The 18378-nt window shown below is 30.8% G+C and overlaps 2 protein-coding genes across 2 annotated transcripts; one reads left to right on the forward strand and one right to left on the reverse strand.

Annotated features, from left to right (window-relative positions):
* The first annotated feature begins 1791 nt into the window (after window positions 1–1791).
* On the forward strand, window positions 1792–4614 carry LOC124914585 (pentatricopeptide repeat-containing protein At4g22760). Its single transcript, XM_047455167.1, has 2 exons — window positions 1792–1918; window positions 2441–4614. The coding sequence occupies exon 2, from the start codon at window positions 2478–2480 to the stop codon at window positions 4209–4211; it is 1734 nt and encodes a 577-aa protein (XP_047311123.1). The 5' UTR covers window positions 1792–1918; window positions 2441–2477; the 3' UTR covers window positions 4212–4614.
* A 975-nt stretch (window positions 4615–5589) lies between these two features.
* Window positions 5590–9073, reverse strand: LOC124914565. Its single transcript, XM_047455144.1, has 10 exons — window positions 8871–9073; window positions 8699–8767; window positions 8548–8627; window positions 8375–8474; window positions 8251–8304; window positions 7265–7342; window positions 6734–6831; window positions 6589–6646; window positions 6049–6170; window positions 5590–5895 (listed from the first exon to the last, which is right to left on the reverse strand). Exons 1-10 carry the CDS (start codon window positions 8952–8954, stop codon window positions 5742–5744), a joined length of 897 nt encoding a protein of 298 aa, XP_047311100.1. The 5' UTR covers window positions 8955–9073; the 3' UTR covers window positions 5590–5741.
* Between the last annotated feature and the right edge of the window lie 9305 nt (window positions 9074–18378).

Consider the following 18378-nt stretch of genomic DNA (forward strand, 5'->3'; position numbering starts at 1 on the left):
TTATAAATTCAAATTTATATATTATTTAGAATAACTATTAATATATTTTTGGAATAATTTTAATTATATGTTATTAAAATATATAATAATTAAAATAATAATTATAAATAATATATTATAAATAAATTTATATTTCTTAAAAATTATTAGTCAGTATATTTAAAATATTTTATTTAAAATTATGAAATTGAAATTAAATTATTTTTATTGATAAATTTTTTTTAATTAAAAATCAAATACTTATAAAAATATTTATATTATAAAAAGCATTTATCTACTAAATATTATAATAAATATTTTTTAATTTTCAAATTTAAATTATTATCTCACAATATTTTATTATAAATTTTATTTATTTATTAAATATTTTAAATATTATATATTATAAATAAATTTTAATATAAATTAAAAATAAAATACTATATTTTTTAATTATAATTAATTTTAATAGTTATAAATAAATGATATATATATATATTAAAATAAATTTAAAAAAAAATATTAATTTAAATTAAAAAAATAAAAATAAAAATAAAAAATGAAATGAGATTTTAAATGAAGAGAACTGATACTAATCATTCTAATTCTAATAGATAGTCTATATAATAAATTTAAACAAAATTATTAATTTATATTAAAATAAGAATTATTAATTTATTAAAAAGTTACCTAGTTATAATTAAAGTATTTTATTATTTATAAAATAAAATTTTAATATATATTTTTAAATTTTTTTTATATTTTATTCTTTTTATTAATAATAATTTTGTTTTTTTATAAATATATATATATATATATATTAACTTAAATAAAATATATTATAAATTATATACATAATAATTTATTTTGAATATTTAAAATAAAATAAATAATAATATATATATATATATATATAATTTTTAAATTAATAATTAATATTTTTTATATAAAATATTTAAATATAATTTTATTTTAAATTTATTAACAATATTAATTCAAATTTTATATATAATTATATATCTTTATTTATAATAATGATAAAATATTTTTAATTAATAACAATTTATTTTTAGAATAACTTTAGTTAAAATATATTAATCAATAAATTATTTTAATTAATATATATAATTTTATTTAAAATATATAATAATTATTAATATTACAAACTTATTATAATAAATTATTATTATATATTTTATATAAAAATGTATTATAATACTTTATACGAATTTTATTATTTATAATTTCAAATTTATATTTTAAAATATTTATTTTTAAGTTTAAATTGGTTAATAAATTATTTGAAGTTAAAACCATAATTTCAAAAACTATTTATAATATATTAGACTTTTTAATTTGATTAAAAAATTGGAAATAAAATTATTATTTCTAAATTATATATTTTAAATTATTATTATTTTTACTATTATAGATATTATAAATATATTTTATTAATAAAAACAATTATAAGTTAAATTATTAATATATATAGAAAATGTATCTTGTATTTGTTTTAATATATATAAATTAAATGATATGATTACAAAAAATAAAAAAAATAATAATATATAATATCATTAACTTTTTCAAATTTATAAAAAAAAATTAACAAGATTATTATAAATATGAACATGTTTTTATTTAATAATGATATGGATGGATATTTGCTTAAATAAATCGTTTTTTTATAAAATAATTTTCTAATATTTTATTATAACAATAAAATAATTTTTTTTTTAATTTTAATATTTTTTCTTACTTCTTACTATCATCTTCTGCACTTAGATTAATCAAATTGAACGTTTTAGGAATAGAAAATGTTAATGTTGTTGAAGGTCGATTCCATTTGAACAACAACTCTCGGAGATTGTGGATTTCAAAATTAGCGCAAAACTTACTGGCGCTGAGCATAAAGTTCCGATTCATCTTCAAACTTCAGGTATTGATTCCTTTCATTCTAGAATAATAAGCCTCTGTGCTGAATTCAGTTAAGAAAAATGCAGTTACAAGTAATGAACTTATGCTTAGGTAGAAAACCGATTGAATTGTTGTATTGTGTTTATTTCAATTAATTAAAGACCTCTTTGATTGATTGAGGACTATTTGATTAACCTAGTTTGATTAACTATGTTTTCACATTATGCATGCCAACTGTTCGATAAAATGTTTTAATGTAAATTTTTCTTCAGCATTCCTAACTTACATATATATATAAGTCACTTTGGTTGTGGTAATTCAAGGAAACTATCTCTAGCTGTTACCAAAGAGAGAATGGTATCTATGCAATTATGGATATGCATTGGTTAAGCAATGCCTACACTATTAAACTGAAAACTAAGCGTTGAATGTTCAATAATGAATTTGAAGTAGCAGATCAGTTTAAGTGTATGAAAAAATTGATATTTATAAAGTATTTAAATGATATTTTATTCTTACCATGACTAATTTGATTAATTTTCAGGGTTAAGGTTGTCTTTTGGATAGTCTTAGTAGAAAGGATGTTAGTTTCAAAATTGAGAACCTTGTTAAACCAATCATTAGCTACCAATCAAGTGAACCAAATTCATGCAATTGTGGTGGTCAATGGGCTTAATCATCTAGAGCCCCTTTTGCTGCAGCAAGTTCTTCTATCTGCTAAGTCTTTTCCAAAAAGGACTTCTCAATACATTAAAACAATTCTTCTAAATATGCAGAAACCAGATGCTTTCTCTTGGTCTTGTACAATTAGATTCTTCTGCAAGAAGAATCAATACAGGGAAGCTCTCTCCTTGTTTGTGACAATGCGATTCTTGGGATTGTCCATTAGCACTTATTCCTTTTGTTCAGCTCTTAAAGCTTGTGCTGAGATAGGTCACAAGGCTGTTGGGTTTATGATCCATTCTCAAGCACAAAAATATGGGTTATTTGAAGACGTTTATGTGAAGACAGCTTTTGTTGATTTTTACTCTAAGATGGGAAACATGAAGATTGCACGTGATTTGTTTGACGAAATGGGTGAAAGAAATGTTGTTTCTTGGAACTCTCTTATATCGGGTTATATAAGATCAGGCGAAATCGAAAAGGCTCGATATCTATTCGATGAAATGCCGAACAAGGATTCTATTTCTTGGAATACAATGATGTCTGGTTATTGGAGAACGAGGGATGTCGAGAAAGCATGTTCACTCTTCGATCGAATGCCCGAGAAAACCATCGCGTCGTGGAACGCGATGATAAGCGGGTATTTAGATTCCGGGCAGATAAAATCAGCCCGTAACTATTTCGATAGTATGCCCGAGAGAAATAATATTACATGGATGACAATGATTTCCGGGTATTCAAAATGTGGAGAGGTCGAGTCTGCCCGGAATCTTTTCGATCTTGCGTGTGAGAATTGCCCAAACGATTTACTCGTATACAATGCTATGATATCTTGTTACGCTCAAAATGGGCGATCCAAACAAGCTGTTAACTTGTTCGACCAGATGATTAAATCGGATGTAAATATTTATCCCGATAAAATGACACTCGCGAGCGTTATCAGCGCTTGTTCGCAGTTAGGAGACCTTATTTACGGTTCTTGGGTGGAATCATATATGGAAAAGAACGGGATGATCATGGACGATCATTTAGCTACTGCATTCATCGATCTTTATGCTAAATGCGGAAATATCGATAAAGCCTACGAACTATTCCGTACTTTGCGAAAAAAGGACGTAGTTTCTTATACCGCCTTGATTTTGGGTTGCGGGATCAACGGAAGAGCAGATGATGCTATCCGATTATTTAAAGAAATGGAAACTTGTAAGATTAACCCGAATTCAATTACATTTATGGGGATATTAACTGCGTATAACCACTTTGGTTTAGTTGAAGAAGGTTATGGATGTTTTAACTTAATGGAAAAGTATAACCTTGTTCCTTCGGCGGATCATTATGCGATTGTGGTTGATTTGTTAGGGCGAGCTGGGCGAGTTAAGGATGCATATGAGTTGGTAAAAAGGATGCCGGTTAAGGCTCATAGTGGCGTTTGGGGATCTTTGCTTTCGGGTTGTAACATGCATAATGATGTCGAGATTGGTGAAATTGCGGCGAAGAAATGTATTGAATTGGAGAGTGATTCAAGTGGCTATTGCTCATTGTTAGCTAACATATATGCTAATTCAGGGAGGTGGGATGATGCTAAGAGTGTTAGAATGTTTATACAAGATAAGGGGATTTCTAAAATTCCTGGTTGTAGTTGGATGGAATAGAGAAAGCTTAAAGTTTGTAAAAATTACCTGAAAGAGAGTCTCATCTCTTTCACGATTTTTTAATTTAGTGCAAATGTTTTCAACGAGAATTGAACCAGATATCTCAACATTTTAAGGATCAGTGATGCGACGGTGTTCAAATGTGTACATACAAATGATGTTCGAAGGAGTTGACAAATCAATGGAAGAAAGAAGAATAGAAGAACAAAGGTTAAGATACTCAACACAAAACTCTGCAAACTGTCTAGAAACACTCAGAATTCTAAAATAGGTGGATCCTAATCAGAATTATAGTTATCGCTAGCAGTTCTTAAGTGTTTAATATCAAATCATTTTAGCCTTAAGATTAGGAGTTATCAAAAAAAATTGGTTGTAAATTTTGTCTAAGTATTTTAAATATTGTGTTGTTAGATATGTCAAAATTCCTATCATTGATTGGATTTTTCAATTTTGTGATCTTACTGTAGTTGAAGTTATTATATAATAAAACATAAAAAGTAGAAATGATATACAATTTTATAATAAATTATGACTGACACTGAACATTGGTATTTGAATACCTATCACTAAAAATACCAAGTAAAATATAATTTTAAATTTATGTGTAAGGTCACAAATATGTATATAATATATTTTATATGTTAAAATAAAACATATTAGAAGTTTAAATAAATATTTAATTCATTATATTATTTTAATTAAAATATAGTTTTACATAAAAAAAATTGACTAATAAAAATGGTACACAACCTTAATTTCTGTGGATTCTATTCAAACTAAAACTGGGAAAGTGAATTAAGTTCATTCTTTAATTCATTATCATCCCTAAATTACTGTTTTTTATAGGACTGTTTGAATTTGTGTGCTGGTCTTAAATAAGTTTATTTGGTTTAATTAAACCTGTACAAAATATTTAAATTTATTTAGATAAAATAGATTTTGAAACATTTAAATCCCCTCCTGTTATTAAAAATTACATGATGTACCAACTAGATAAAATGTACTGGATATGATTTAATAATTTAAAATTCAGAAGAAAAAAAATTAATAAGAGTAAATAGTTAAAAAGATGAAAGGGGTGGAAGAGGAGAGAAAAAAAATAAAATTGAATAAAAAAAAACATCTAAGACAGGCCTTAAAGACTTTGAAAATCTTGCCGAGTGTCAAACCAAAACATGCTTTAAACCTCAAAGTTTCCTAGTAAAAATTGTTAAATTCTTTGTTAAACTTTATTAAGTTAAGAGTCAAATACATATACATTGGATTACCTAAAAACATACCTTTACAAGTTTTTTTTTTCTTTTCTAACTATACACAAAGCTTCTTAGTAAGAAATTTTGCTGCATTTGCATCATCAATTTGGTATCTTGACAAAGTCTTTGGTATTTTCTACTGTAAACAATTTTATTTTCCGGGTTTGAAACCACTTAAAAGGGTTTGAGAAATTCACCCTTTCTACATACAATAAATATATAGTTAGTTATCTGAAGGTAAAAGAAAAGAAGTTCCAGCCAAATGGAGTGTTTTATATTAAGATGACCAATTGCCTGAAAAAAGTTGCAAAGCTGTTTTACCCATAATCCACTCCATCTCTGAAGATGACAAATGCAATTTGCTAGCAATTTCCACAACTGCATCTTTAGCCTTTTTATATCCACATTCAGCTTCAATAAAAGGGAAATCACTGCACATGTTGAATGAAATCTTAAAACATGTTGAAAAGAGATACTATTTGTCGGATATCTTTTCATTTACTTTGTAAGTGAGGCCGAGCTTTGCATTTACCAAAAATAACAGAAACTATTCAAGGACAAAAGAATCAGATAGATTTCGTTACCTGCCCCACATAACATGGTCTGCACCGAAACGGGTAACTATTTGAGAAAGAGTTTGAGTTATATCATTATATGGATATGGATCTCTTGAAACCCTGAATAGTGCACTCAACTTTATGTAAACCTGTACACAACAGTTTTACAATTTTATACCATATTTAGGAAGATGTCGTAAGATCTATGCTCTGGGTGTTGAACAGACAGAATAACACTGAATTGTGACTGGAAAATATGCTAATTAACATAGTTAGATTATATTATTTTCTAATTAGCCTTTCCTAGTTAGTCTTTACGTGTTTCTTTAATTGTACTATATTATTTATAATTAGTCTGAAAACTTAGATAGGATGATGCATTTAGCTGATTCAAAATCAGTTTCTTCTCATTTCTTTTATTTTTGAAATCAATTTGTTGGTAAAATACTAAAATCTATATTCCGTAAGAGAAGTTTCTTCTCAAAAATACATTTGATTAGAAAAACAAACATTTATTTCTTCTAAACATGCTAATTGTTTGTTTAGGGTAGAGACAATGCAATGTACCTGAGGAAACCTGGATAAGTTCAAAAGGTCTTCAAAATTCTGTTTTTCTTCATCATTTCTGCACAAACATAATCACGAGTGGTTTCTTTAAAGAGAAAAAAAAAATCAAGTAGATGAATCATCACAGATTGAAGAGATTAATTACATTGGTGGTTTGCAAAAAGCCAAGTGATCTAGCAATACGGTAGTGGAAGGATATTCTGAGCAGAAGATCTCAATATCTGCTATATGCAAATTAAGACCCTGCAAAATTCATCTAATGAGTCTCTCAATTGCTGCTAGATGCAAATAAAAGTCCTCCAAATATTAATGTACAACATCCATGAAAGCAATTGGTTTCATGTGGAAACAGTTTTGTATTTGAGTATGTATGTAACTGCCAATGAATTTCTGGATAAGTGTGGTTGGTTAAGATTGACACAAAATCACAAAACCTTCAAAACATGATTACCACATAATTTACGGGTACATGGATCTAACTATAGGCCGAACTAAACTCAGATACACCTCGATGCCAAACAGAATGTCACCTGGATCCACACTCAAATAAAAAAACCCGGATAAAATGGTGTTTGAAGTCAATATGGTCAACTACTCATTTAAATAATACATTGAGCGAAAAAAAATTAACTTGACAGGACATATTAGTAGCATGATTAAAGATTGAGGTCCCTACCTTCATGCACATAAAACCAACAGGAATTCCAAGCTCTCCAGCTTTGCAGAACATGGCCTTCCCAATTTGATTTGTCATCTACAAAGATCAGAGGAAGTTATGAAGAAACAAATCACATAAAAAAAATTAAGACAGCTTTCTATTGATAAATGTGAATGACACTTGGTTAGAAGGGTAAATTCTCAACTTTTAAAGTTCGGGAATTAATAAGAAGCCAATGTGAATTTGTTAAGTGGTGGAAGTTAGTGTAGTTCTCACAAAATGTTTCAAGGCACCGATTCATACTTTGGCTAATTTTTCTTGGAAAGCTCATGACCAAAAATCGAGTTAGCATATTCAAGTTCATTGAGGATGAGTAGTGCCCACTATATCGGATGGAAAAAGAAACGCTTGATCACCTCATGTTTCAATACTCTTACATTGGTTATCTAGCTCAAGCTTAATCAAAGTACGTTGAAGATTGGAGGATGGTGTTCCTAATGATTGGATTAATGTAAAAGAATGGATGATTACGAGTACAAAGGGAAAAGACAGTTTTTCAACTCTATACATATGTTCGTTTGTAGCTCGTGTTTATGAAATCTGGAATGAGAGAAATCGAATGTTAGAGTTTTTGGTTTCAAACCTAGAAATGAAGAAGTAGTTTGGAAGGAGATTCAAGAACGTGCAATTACTCATAGTAAAACATGGATAAGAGTTGTTAATTCCACTCAAAATTTGTTAGTTTACAAGGAATTGAGGTATTGACGCTTAAAAAATGTTGTTTAACTACCTTTGCTGCATGAGTTTGTAGTTTCTAGTGTTTTTTTTTACCGTTTATTTGAGAAATGTAACTAGTTAGTATTAGTTTCTATTTATTTGTTCACAGCCTTTCTTTTCTTTATTAACAAAAGTTTAAAATAATCACATCTTTCTCTTGCATAATGATCAAAAACAGGTCAAATCTCATGTTAAATGGAAGACAACAACACTTGATCAAGTTGTACCTTTTGTCCAGACGGCCATAAATATGGATTGAAGCGAACAGCACGATAACCATCCTGCCACACATAAAAAAAACGATTTAGCATCATAATATCTACTTTCCAACATCATTCATCCATGTCTAACCTTCAAGACCAGTTCCTCAAGCTGTCTAATACCAATACCATCTTCTGCAGGATTTCCCAGACAACAACCCACAAACTTAGACGGATGTTTCTTCAGAACACTGTTCCAGATGAAAAAACATAAGAATTTCTTAAGCAAAGATGGATGATTAAGAGTTAAAGTGATCAACCAACCTTGTAACATATCTGTGATCAAACATGTGATTAATTGGCTGAACAATTAGTGCACCATCCACATTTGCCTCTCTCATGCGCTACAGAACAAAGACTCATTTTATTCATAATCATTTATAATCACAAAATTGAAAATTTCACGAAATGTCACCTCAAGCAGCAAATCAGAGTGGCCAGGTAAAGTGGGGACTTGGCCAGGAGAAAAGGGATAATCGACAGCCTACACAGTCAATTGAAAAATGGCTAAAACATTATGAGAGATAGAAAGAGTGTCATACATAAGAGAAATTAGGGTTTTATGGTCTTTAATTAAGATATGTTACCTCATCGGGAGATGCCCATACATGCAAATGCGAATCGATTATTTTGGCCGCGGGTTTAGGAGATGAAATTACTCGTTCCGCCATTGGGGACGATTGAACGGCGGAGACTCTGAACCTACAAACAGTGAGTGAGAGCAACCCCCGACCACTACTGTACGAGAGAAATGGTAGACACGGAGACGCTCGAGATAGTATCAATGGCTTCATGAGAGAAATTGGACTAAAAGACCCTAAAGATAGGGGTATTTGCGTCCGTGGTCACTGATAATTAAATTTGATCTGGTGACCACTTTATTTTTTTTGGACGAAATTACCCTTTTCGCGTAACGCGAAGTGGCTTCGCGAAACGCGAAGTGAATTAGGTTAATATAAATACTTAAAATTTTCATTTCCTTCATTTTGCTTCTCTCTCTTTCTCTCTCTTCTCTCTCTTCTCTCTCTCTGTTCTTGTTCGTCGGCCGGCGACGGCGACGGCGAAAACTTTGGCGACGAGGACTACGATTATGCCCCATGAATCTACAAAGATAAGAAAACCTTAACCTGAATCGATGTTTATAATACATATTTATGTTCTTATTTCAATACCTTCATTTCAAACCCTAACTCTAACCCAAATCGATTTATGTTCATGTTTCCAGCATCTCCATCTGAAAACCTTAAATCAATTAAATCTGTTCATATTGGTTCATACTGGTTCATATTGATTCATTTTTGTGTTCATCTTATTGTTCTTATGTCGATGATGATATTTGCAGATCATATGGGTTTTGTTTCGCGAAGTGCTTCTCGTTACGTGAAGTACTTCTCGTTACGCGAAGGGCTTCTCGTTACGCGAAGGGCTTCTCGTTTCGCGAAGGGTTTCTCGTTTCGCGAAGGGCTTTATGTTTCGTCATATGGGTCTGGATTCAGTGAAGAAGTACTTACAGCAAGACGGAAACCGGCTAAGTGTCGACGTTATAGATGAAGGATTTTCTCAATAGTCAATACAATTGAGTTGTTTTCATTTAAGTGTTCTATAATTATATGTTAAAGGGTTTATTTATAAAATTGCATTTTGAAAAAGGGGAGACATAGAGAAATTGAGATTGGACTTGGATAAACTTCCCTTTCATATTAAGGGACTTTAATCCAATTTGCATTATTAAACTTAATCCTAATGGACATTAAAGTAAGCTTCATTTACTCAAATTCTCTAATTAAAATGAGGCTTCATTTCTTTTGTCTGTTTTATTTTTTTAATCAGATATATATAAAGTTTTTCTAATTATTAATGTAATATTGTACTTTCATCCTGTCACCTAAAGAAATCAAATGATAAACATATTTTTGTTATTTACATTTGGGATAGAAATTTAAGACAAAACTCACCAAAATGTAATGTTTTTATCATTCATACTCACCAAGAAGTTTCAAACTAGACTAGAGAGTTATCATATATATAAAGCTATAAAAAAACAAAAAATGGAGGACCAGTCTAGTTATTATTTGAACAAATAAGATATATCTTTTCTTTGGATATTGGTGGTAGTCTATTATGAAAATGAAAATTTGTTCTCATTCACCTAATCATTCACTTAATATTTTCTTTGTCCTCGTCAATTTGTTCTAGTTGTTCATATTGCGCACCACCACGCCCATTATTATGATTGTCTGATTTTCTTTGTCCTCGTCGACGACATTCATGTTCATACAATCCCTCCACTTCATCCTCCGGTTCCTCACGATCCTTTGGCTTCTCATAAGATCGCTCACGAGATTTCTCCCTATCATCCTCTCTATTTCTTCCCTTTTCACGGGATTTTTCCCTACACATGATGGGGGTGAACATTAGAAGCATTCATATCAAAATGCACAAACTGAAATTCAGATTAAAAAACACTAACTGTGTTTGGGAGAGGTACAATTCCAATTCTTTTGTTTGTTTAACAATTTAAAACTAAGAATTCAAATGAAAGCACCAAGGGTGTATGTAGTATTACCGGTTTGCATGACGATTAGCCCTTTAGTATTCGTAGTGCTTATGTAGTATGCCCTTCGCGAAACGAGAAGCCCTTCGCGAAACGAGAAGTCCTTCGCGTAACGAGAAGCACTTCGCGAAACGAGAAGCCCTTCGCGTAACGAGAAGCCCTTCGCGTAACGAGAAGTACTTCGCGTAACGAGAAGCACTTCGCGAAACAGAACCCATATGATCTGCAAATATCATCATCGACATAAGAACAATAAGATGAACAAAAAAATGAATCAATATGAACCAGTATGAACCAATATGAACAGATTTAATTGATTTAAGGTTTTCAGATGGAGATGCTGGAAACATGAACATAAATCGATTTGGGTTAGAGTTAGGGTTTGAAATGAAGGTATTGAAATAAGAACATAAATCTGTATTATAAACATCGATTCAGGTTAAGGTTTTCTTATCTTTGTAGATTCATGGGGCATAATCGTAGTCCTCGTCGCCAAAGTTTTCGTCGTCGCCGTCGCCAAAGTTTTCGCCGTCGCCGGCCGACGAACAAGAACAGAGAGAGAAGAGAGAGAAGAGAGAGAAGAGAGAGAAAGAGAGAGAAGCAAAATGAAGGAAATGAAAATTTTAAGTATTTATATTAACCTAATTCACTTCGCGTTTCGCGAAGTCACTTCGCGTTACGCGAAAAGGGTAATTTCGTCCAAAAAAAAATAAAGTGGTCACCAGATCAAATTTAATTATCAGTGACCACGGACACAAATACCCCTATCTTTAGGGTCATTTAGTCCAATTTCCCCTTCATGACTGGTTTCTATTCTTTGTATTTTATATCTGCAACATCCATTACTTTACATTTTCAACTAATAAAACATTTCTTTTAGTATCTAGACAAACATAAATATAAAATTTTAAAATATTTCTAATAAGAATTTTAAATAATTAAATTTAATATTAATTCAAAAATTCTCCATTTCAAAAGAGTTGTATATGGATAGTCAAAAATTTGGGAAGTAAATTCTATCATATTTTGTCTTCACACAAATTGATACATGATTTTTTAAAATTGAAATAACTAATGGTGTTGTATTAGTGTGATATTTTTTTTTTCTTATATATATATATTAGACATTAGGTCTCATTAATATAAAATAACATTTTAAATAATTAATCAAAATTTAGAAACAATTTATAAAAGTAAAATTCTCAATAGAAAACTACAACAAGTTCATACTCATTTTAAAGACAAACTTCGTGAACGATGGTGATTGAGGTAGAACAAATTGAACAAATTGAACAAATTAATGAAATGATATTGAAAGAATCTATATCAAATATTATGATCAACAATTACTTAAAATTATTTTTAACCGATAGTTGATAAACAAAACGAAAAATATTAAACCAAAATATAGTTGACTATCTACGTATATGGTCGAAATAATGAAATCCACACAAATTATGGGAGAATAGGGACACGGATTCAAGAAATAATCACTAACACAATTAGAGGGTATAAACAACAAACGACCTATCAATAATTGTGAGTATTATTCTGATTACAAAAACTGAGAAAAAATATATAATTATTTGACTAAACAAAATGTCGAATCGAACGAAACGCAACACCAAATCAAATTTGAGTGATGAAAAGAGAAATGATATACATTCTATGCTAAAAAACCATTGAAGGACAAAAATGAAAATTTATTGGCCCAATTACCAAATGAGTCTCAAACTTTGAAATTTTTTACCATATGGGACTTAACTTTGATTTGAGTCATAAGACTTGTAAACACTAAAATTTTACCTACTCAATTTATGAATTTTAAATAATTATTTTGAATAAATAAAATCAAAATAATTAAAAGCAATACCAAAACATGATTAAATTAATTATTGAGATAATTAAATCTTAATTAATTAAATGTAATGGCCAAATAAATAAAATAATTTGAGATAAATATTGCACTCATTTTATCTCAAATTAATTTACAGAAAATTACAGGAATTAAAATAAAAAAATTTAGGATAAATGTTGTATCAATTTTAGCATTAATTATTTATTAAACCTCAAAAATATAAAAAATATAAAAAATATAAAAATTGGCAATATAATTGCCATATTTATTAAAAATATTTCGTAGGATAAAAACAAAACTAAAAGGGTGAAAAAAAATCAATTTTAAATAAGCTCCAAAACTAAAAATTGCGTGTGATCTTGTGTGACCGAAACTCAGAAGAACCGCTGTAGTAGAAGCCACAACCTTGGAATGAGTGTTGGGTCATCATCCAACACCCAAGAACACACTGCGTCACCCGCTGCAATGGAGGAAGACGCGTTCGCAAAGTAGTAGATCGCCAAACTACCGCTCCAACAACGTCTCCTCCAACACAGACGAAACGCTCGAGCGTTGACGGAACACGGACGGAATGCTCAGCGTCCGCGCTCCCAAAACGTCGTCGTTTTGGCCCTCTCTCGACGTTTAAATGCGGAAGCTTAAAATGATGTCGTTTCACTTTACATCTTCGTCTTCCTCGCGGCGACGAACAGATAAGCATCCGCAAACATCTTTGATATTTCAAAGATGAAACTTTATCGTTTCTCCACATTTTAACTTCATTCAAAAGGTGAAATGATCACCCTACTCCGGTGATCATTTTCCCTACGCCTAGGAACATCTTCACGACCTATACCAGCAACTGGTCAGAGAACAACTAAAACACCATCAATGGATGTTTGACTTAATCCAACCCACCTGGTCGATGAACCGATATTGGGAGGCTATAAATAGCCTCCCATAAGCAAATCAAAGGAGGAGATCCACTTTCAAGCCCTCAATCACCCTAAAAAATAAATCTACTATTAAAGTTTCAAGCTTTTTCTAAAAATCTAGAATTTTTGTATAAGGCCTTAAGGCTCTAATTCAGGCATTTAGAAAGTTTCCCTAAGAGTTAAGGAGTGTTCTCCAACTCCAAGTACGTTTCCAATCACACCATAATTCAATTTACCAGTTTGGATTGACATTTTTATATTTTAGTTTCGACAGTTTCATATACTTCCTGGTTATCTGATTTTTTAATTGGAAAACGATCCACAAATCATTTATAAGCTTGCTTTCTGTTGAAGAAAAAACGAATCAATCAACCTAAATCAGAAACCTCTAAATTTGAATTTGAAAAAAATTCAAAATTGAGTTTTTGTTATTGTGTTATTGCTCAAGAACAACAACCTAGAAAGATTCCTAGCATGTTTCTAATGATGTTGGGAACCTATTTGGACCATTTTAAATTCATCCCGATCATGATTGATCAAAATTTTATTTTTTTATAAAAGATAAAAATTTCAATTTTTAAATTGGTCAAAATTATAGATTATATTCATGTTTTGGTTTCATTCAACCATGTGAAGCATAAGAAAGATATTGATAAACTCTTTACGCTTCGTTAAAGCCTAAAATCGTAAACCTGTTTTTGGTGACAAAACTGTTTGGGTTGAATGAGACCTCACCCGATTGAATGACACATCGGGATGATGTTCTAAATGATTTTGAGAACTTTATGAAGCTTTCCATTCCCTTGGATCAAATGACCAGACCTCAAATGAAATCATCAAACCTACATTTTGGTGTTCTTGAGGACTGAGAAATCTAACCCATGTTTAGCTATGATCGAGAGTCCTTCGCACCTATGACCGGTGAAGGTTAACCCGATGTTAACCCAGACCGAGTTTCCTTCGCACCTAGGACCGACAAAGCTGAACCTAAAGACCGAAGTTTATTTGATAAAGTATGCCCGAGTTTAAGATATCACTAGTAAATGGAGAAAGTAGAAACGACAGCAAGAATAAAAAGAAAAGGCTGAAGGGAACAAAGCTCAAACAAGCGCCCGTCTTGCACCCCGTCCCAAGAATCCAACCTGTCTATGAATCCAAAACCTGTACACTAAAAGACGTAAAAGTAACAATAAGTCTCTGATCAACCAACTGACCAACATAAACAAGGTTTAATGTTAAATGGGGAATGTAGTAGATATCTTGGAGAGATGGTGAAGTGGCATGACCAGTATGTGTGATGTGCATAGTTGCACCATTTATAATGTGAATGGGAGGTGAGGTAGTGAGAGTTTTTAGGGAATGCAACTAATTAATGTTAGAGGTCATATGGTTACAATAAGAAGAGTCTATGAACCATTATTGATTACCTAATCTGGTGGCTAATGAAGGATGGATAAATAAAACCTGAGTGAACAGCTTAATCCATAAAGGTGGGAGTAGTGGACTGAGGCGAATGCAAATCATTTGTGGCGGTGGCTATGGAGAAGGAAGAGCTAGATGAAGAAGATGTATGTCCCTGTTTTGTGAATTTCTGAAGGATGTGACCCTTTTGGTGGAAATAACGACACTCAATGTTGGGGCAATGAGTGTACACACAATCAACATTCGGACAACGACGACATCTAGTAGACTTATCTGATCGAGTATCTTTCTGAGCATTCTTACGAGAAAACATAGACAGAGAAGATGAAACAACCATAACAAAATTAGTAGTATGAGATTGAAGCATGGCAAGGCACGTAGCCTCAACAAAGATCTCCTTCATAGTTATGTCTAACGGAGGCAGTGGATGGCGATGGAGCAATGATCCACGAACAGACTCGTACTCAGGGCCAAGCTTCATCAATATCTAAATGACCATAAAGTGTTTCTCATTAATGTTTTTCTAGTCAATTCGATCCTAGAGTGACTGGATAGTAGAGAAGAAATCGTCTATAGATTGTTATGGCTCATGTTTTAGTGAATGTAATGAACTCAACAACTGATAGTAGTGCATTCCTCTAGTAGCCTGAAATCGATCTTTCAAATAATCTCAAGCCATCTTGGCAGTATCCATTCTCCAAAGTTGGATCTAGATATTCCTAGATGATGTATTTTGAATCCATGTAAGAATAATATGATTCTTATTATCCCAGTCATCAATAGCCACACAATAATCGTCAATTTCTTTTATAGTCGACGAAGTAGAGGAAGATCCAACAGGTTTTACTGGGACAGTGAAGTCACTAGTGATATATCACCCTAACATCTTACCAATTAAAAAATTATTCATAGATTCGGACCACAAATTATAGTTGTCTCCGGACAATATAGTCACTGTAATAATAGTTGCCTTTACACAATCCATATTGAGAGACATAAAGGAAGAATCCAAAGTAGAAAAAAATATCAATAATCAGCCAAAAAATATATCAAAAGATTCAGTAAAGAATTCAGACTGCTCAGCGAATTAGAAATAAATAGAAAATTCAAAAAACCAAATTAGATCCGAATAAATAAATAGTCGAAATCAAAATCTGACCGCACATGTGTGTCGATGATCGAAGCTGAACTAGATTGCAATGGATGACTGCAAGATCTGATGGCAGCGACTCTAATACCATGTCGAAAATATTGTTATATTTATATAAAATTAATATGATAATACAGTGTTACAACTAGGCCTATAAGTCAACCGACCGAACCGCCTAGAACTGGATCGAACTACTCAAAACCGAAACGCTAACATTCGGACAAATCGGACCACCGACCGACCGGACCGTTGTATTATAATTTTGGTCTGAAAAATCTTGAACCGAATCTTTTCGGTTCGTTACGTCGGTTCATTGATTTCTAAATCGGACCACCGACCGACCGGACCGTTGTATTATAATTTTGGGTTTATAATTATATGAGAGAGAGAAGCATTGAACTGAAGTAGTAGGCAGGCTAGTAGCAGAATGATGTCAACATACTAGAAGTAGTCTAGAGGGCCTCTTCGTCTTCATTTCATCTCAGGGATAAACTTTTCTAAAATGATAAAGATACTCTTCACCTCCTTCTTCGTGGATCGCGCTATTAAGGCAGAAAATGATATGTTGCAGGTGTTCTACACTTTTATTACAGATCGATTTAATAGACACATTCAAGTTATTCATCCGATTTAAATAGAGATTAGAGACTTAGATAGTTCGACAACTCGACCTAATATATGCAATTAGGTCGGCAAGCACAAACGCAATTGATAATCTTCAAAGATCGACGTCGACCTATTATGTTGGAAGCCTGGTATGTTTTGAACTTTTGATAAGTTGAACTTCTTCTTACTTTTTATCTTATATGATGAAATTTTGTATTCATTTGGTGAACTATTGTTTCAGTTATTGTTTGGTCATTAGGTATACTTTGTAGCTTTAACTTATCTTCATTGTGTTTTCGCATTTTATATTTGTTTCTATTTGTTGTTGGTGTGTTGCCTACAATAAGATGATTATTATATATTTTGATAGACATGGTATATAAAAAAGATCTTCTTTATATTCAAAGTGATTATTTACATAACAATGAGTAATGATTTATACATAAAAATCATACATAAAGTGATTGTTTGATCAGTAAAGTAATTATGTTTAACTTTAAAGTTGCCCAAAAGATAGAAACAATGAAGTTACATCATCTTTTATAAATAGAAGCAGGATTATTGGACATTGAAGACACTTTTAAATTTAATTCTTTATTTTTGTTGAGAAGTTAATGATATGGTGCAGGTGTTCTACACTTTCAATATCCGATATTTCAACCGATTTCAATAGAGATTAGAGACTGTGATAGTTCGATAACTCGACCGAAATTCTAACATCTGTAATTAGTTCGACAAACATGGTATGTTTTATTAATTTGAACTTTTCTTACTTTTAGTGTCCTGTGATAGAATTTTGTATTTATTTGGTGAACTATTGTTTTAGTTGTTGTTTGGTCAGTAAAGTAAAGACTAGAGTGTATAATTTATAGCAATGAGCAATGGTTTTATACATAAAAAGAATTAATAAAAAAATAATAAGATCTTCTCTAAGCTCAGCTAGGTATGTTTAATTATCTTATCTAATTTATAATTTATTAACTATTATAAACAAGATTATGTTGATTAGTTTATAATCAATATTAGTTCATATTTTAAAATTTATTATATTCAATACAATAGCAGTTTTATCTTTTAATAATCAATAGCAGATTGATAATTTGATAATCAATATTCAATAGTCATTTATATTTTAAGTTTAACTATATTGTATATTTATAATGTAGATTGATATTAAATAGATAACCAAGAACTTCAGTTTCAATCTTAATATAATACTCACGTTCCTAATGAAGTTAAGAATACTCAAGTTACTAATGGATTTAATAATGGAGCTAGTGATACTCAAGTTTTTATTGAAGATAATGAAGCTACTATTGGTAAAAGAAAAGGAGAAGAATTTAATACTATCAATATTCCTAAATCAAATAGGAAAGTGCGCATCTCAACTTTGGGATCACTTTGCATCTATTGTGGAAAGGATTATGCATGTGCCTCTAAAACTAATAGGACAAGTAATATGTGGAACCATTTAAGGACACAATGTAAAAATTCTCCCATAAGAAATTCATTGACAAAACAAACTGTTTTGTGTTTTGATACTAAAAAAGGTGTTGGAGGTGATATTTAAAATCTACTCACTACAGTTCTG

Source organism: Impatiens glandulifera, chromosome 9 (assembly GCF_907164915.1).
Source record: "Impatiens glandulifera chromosome 9, dImpGla2.1, whole genome shotgun sequence".
Lineage (NCBI taxonomy): Eukaryota > Viridiplantae > Streptophyta > Magnoliopsida > Ericales > Balsaminaceae > Impatiens > Impatiens glandulifera.

Coding starts and splice junctions, on each gene's coding strand:
- LOC124914585 (XM_047455167.1), top strand. CDS start 2,478: ATGTTAGTTTCAAAATTGAGAACCTTGTTAAACCAATCATTAGCTACC.
- LOC124914565 (XM_047455144.1), bottom strand. CDS start 8,954: ATGGCGGAACGAGTAATTTCATCTCCTAAACCCGCGGCCAAAATAATC. Junction 8,628..8,698: donor ACTCTGATTTGCTGCTTGAG/GTGACATTTCGT, acceptor TTTGTTCTGTAG/CGCATGAGAGAGGCAAATGT. Junction 6,832..7,264: donor TTGGTTTTATGTGCATGAAG/GTAGGGACCTCA, acceptor TGAATTTTGCAG/GGTCTTAATTTGCATATAGC.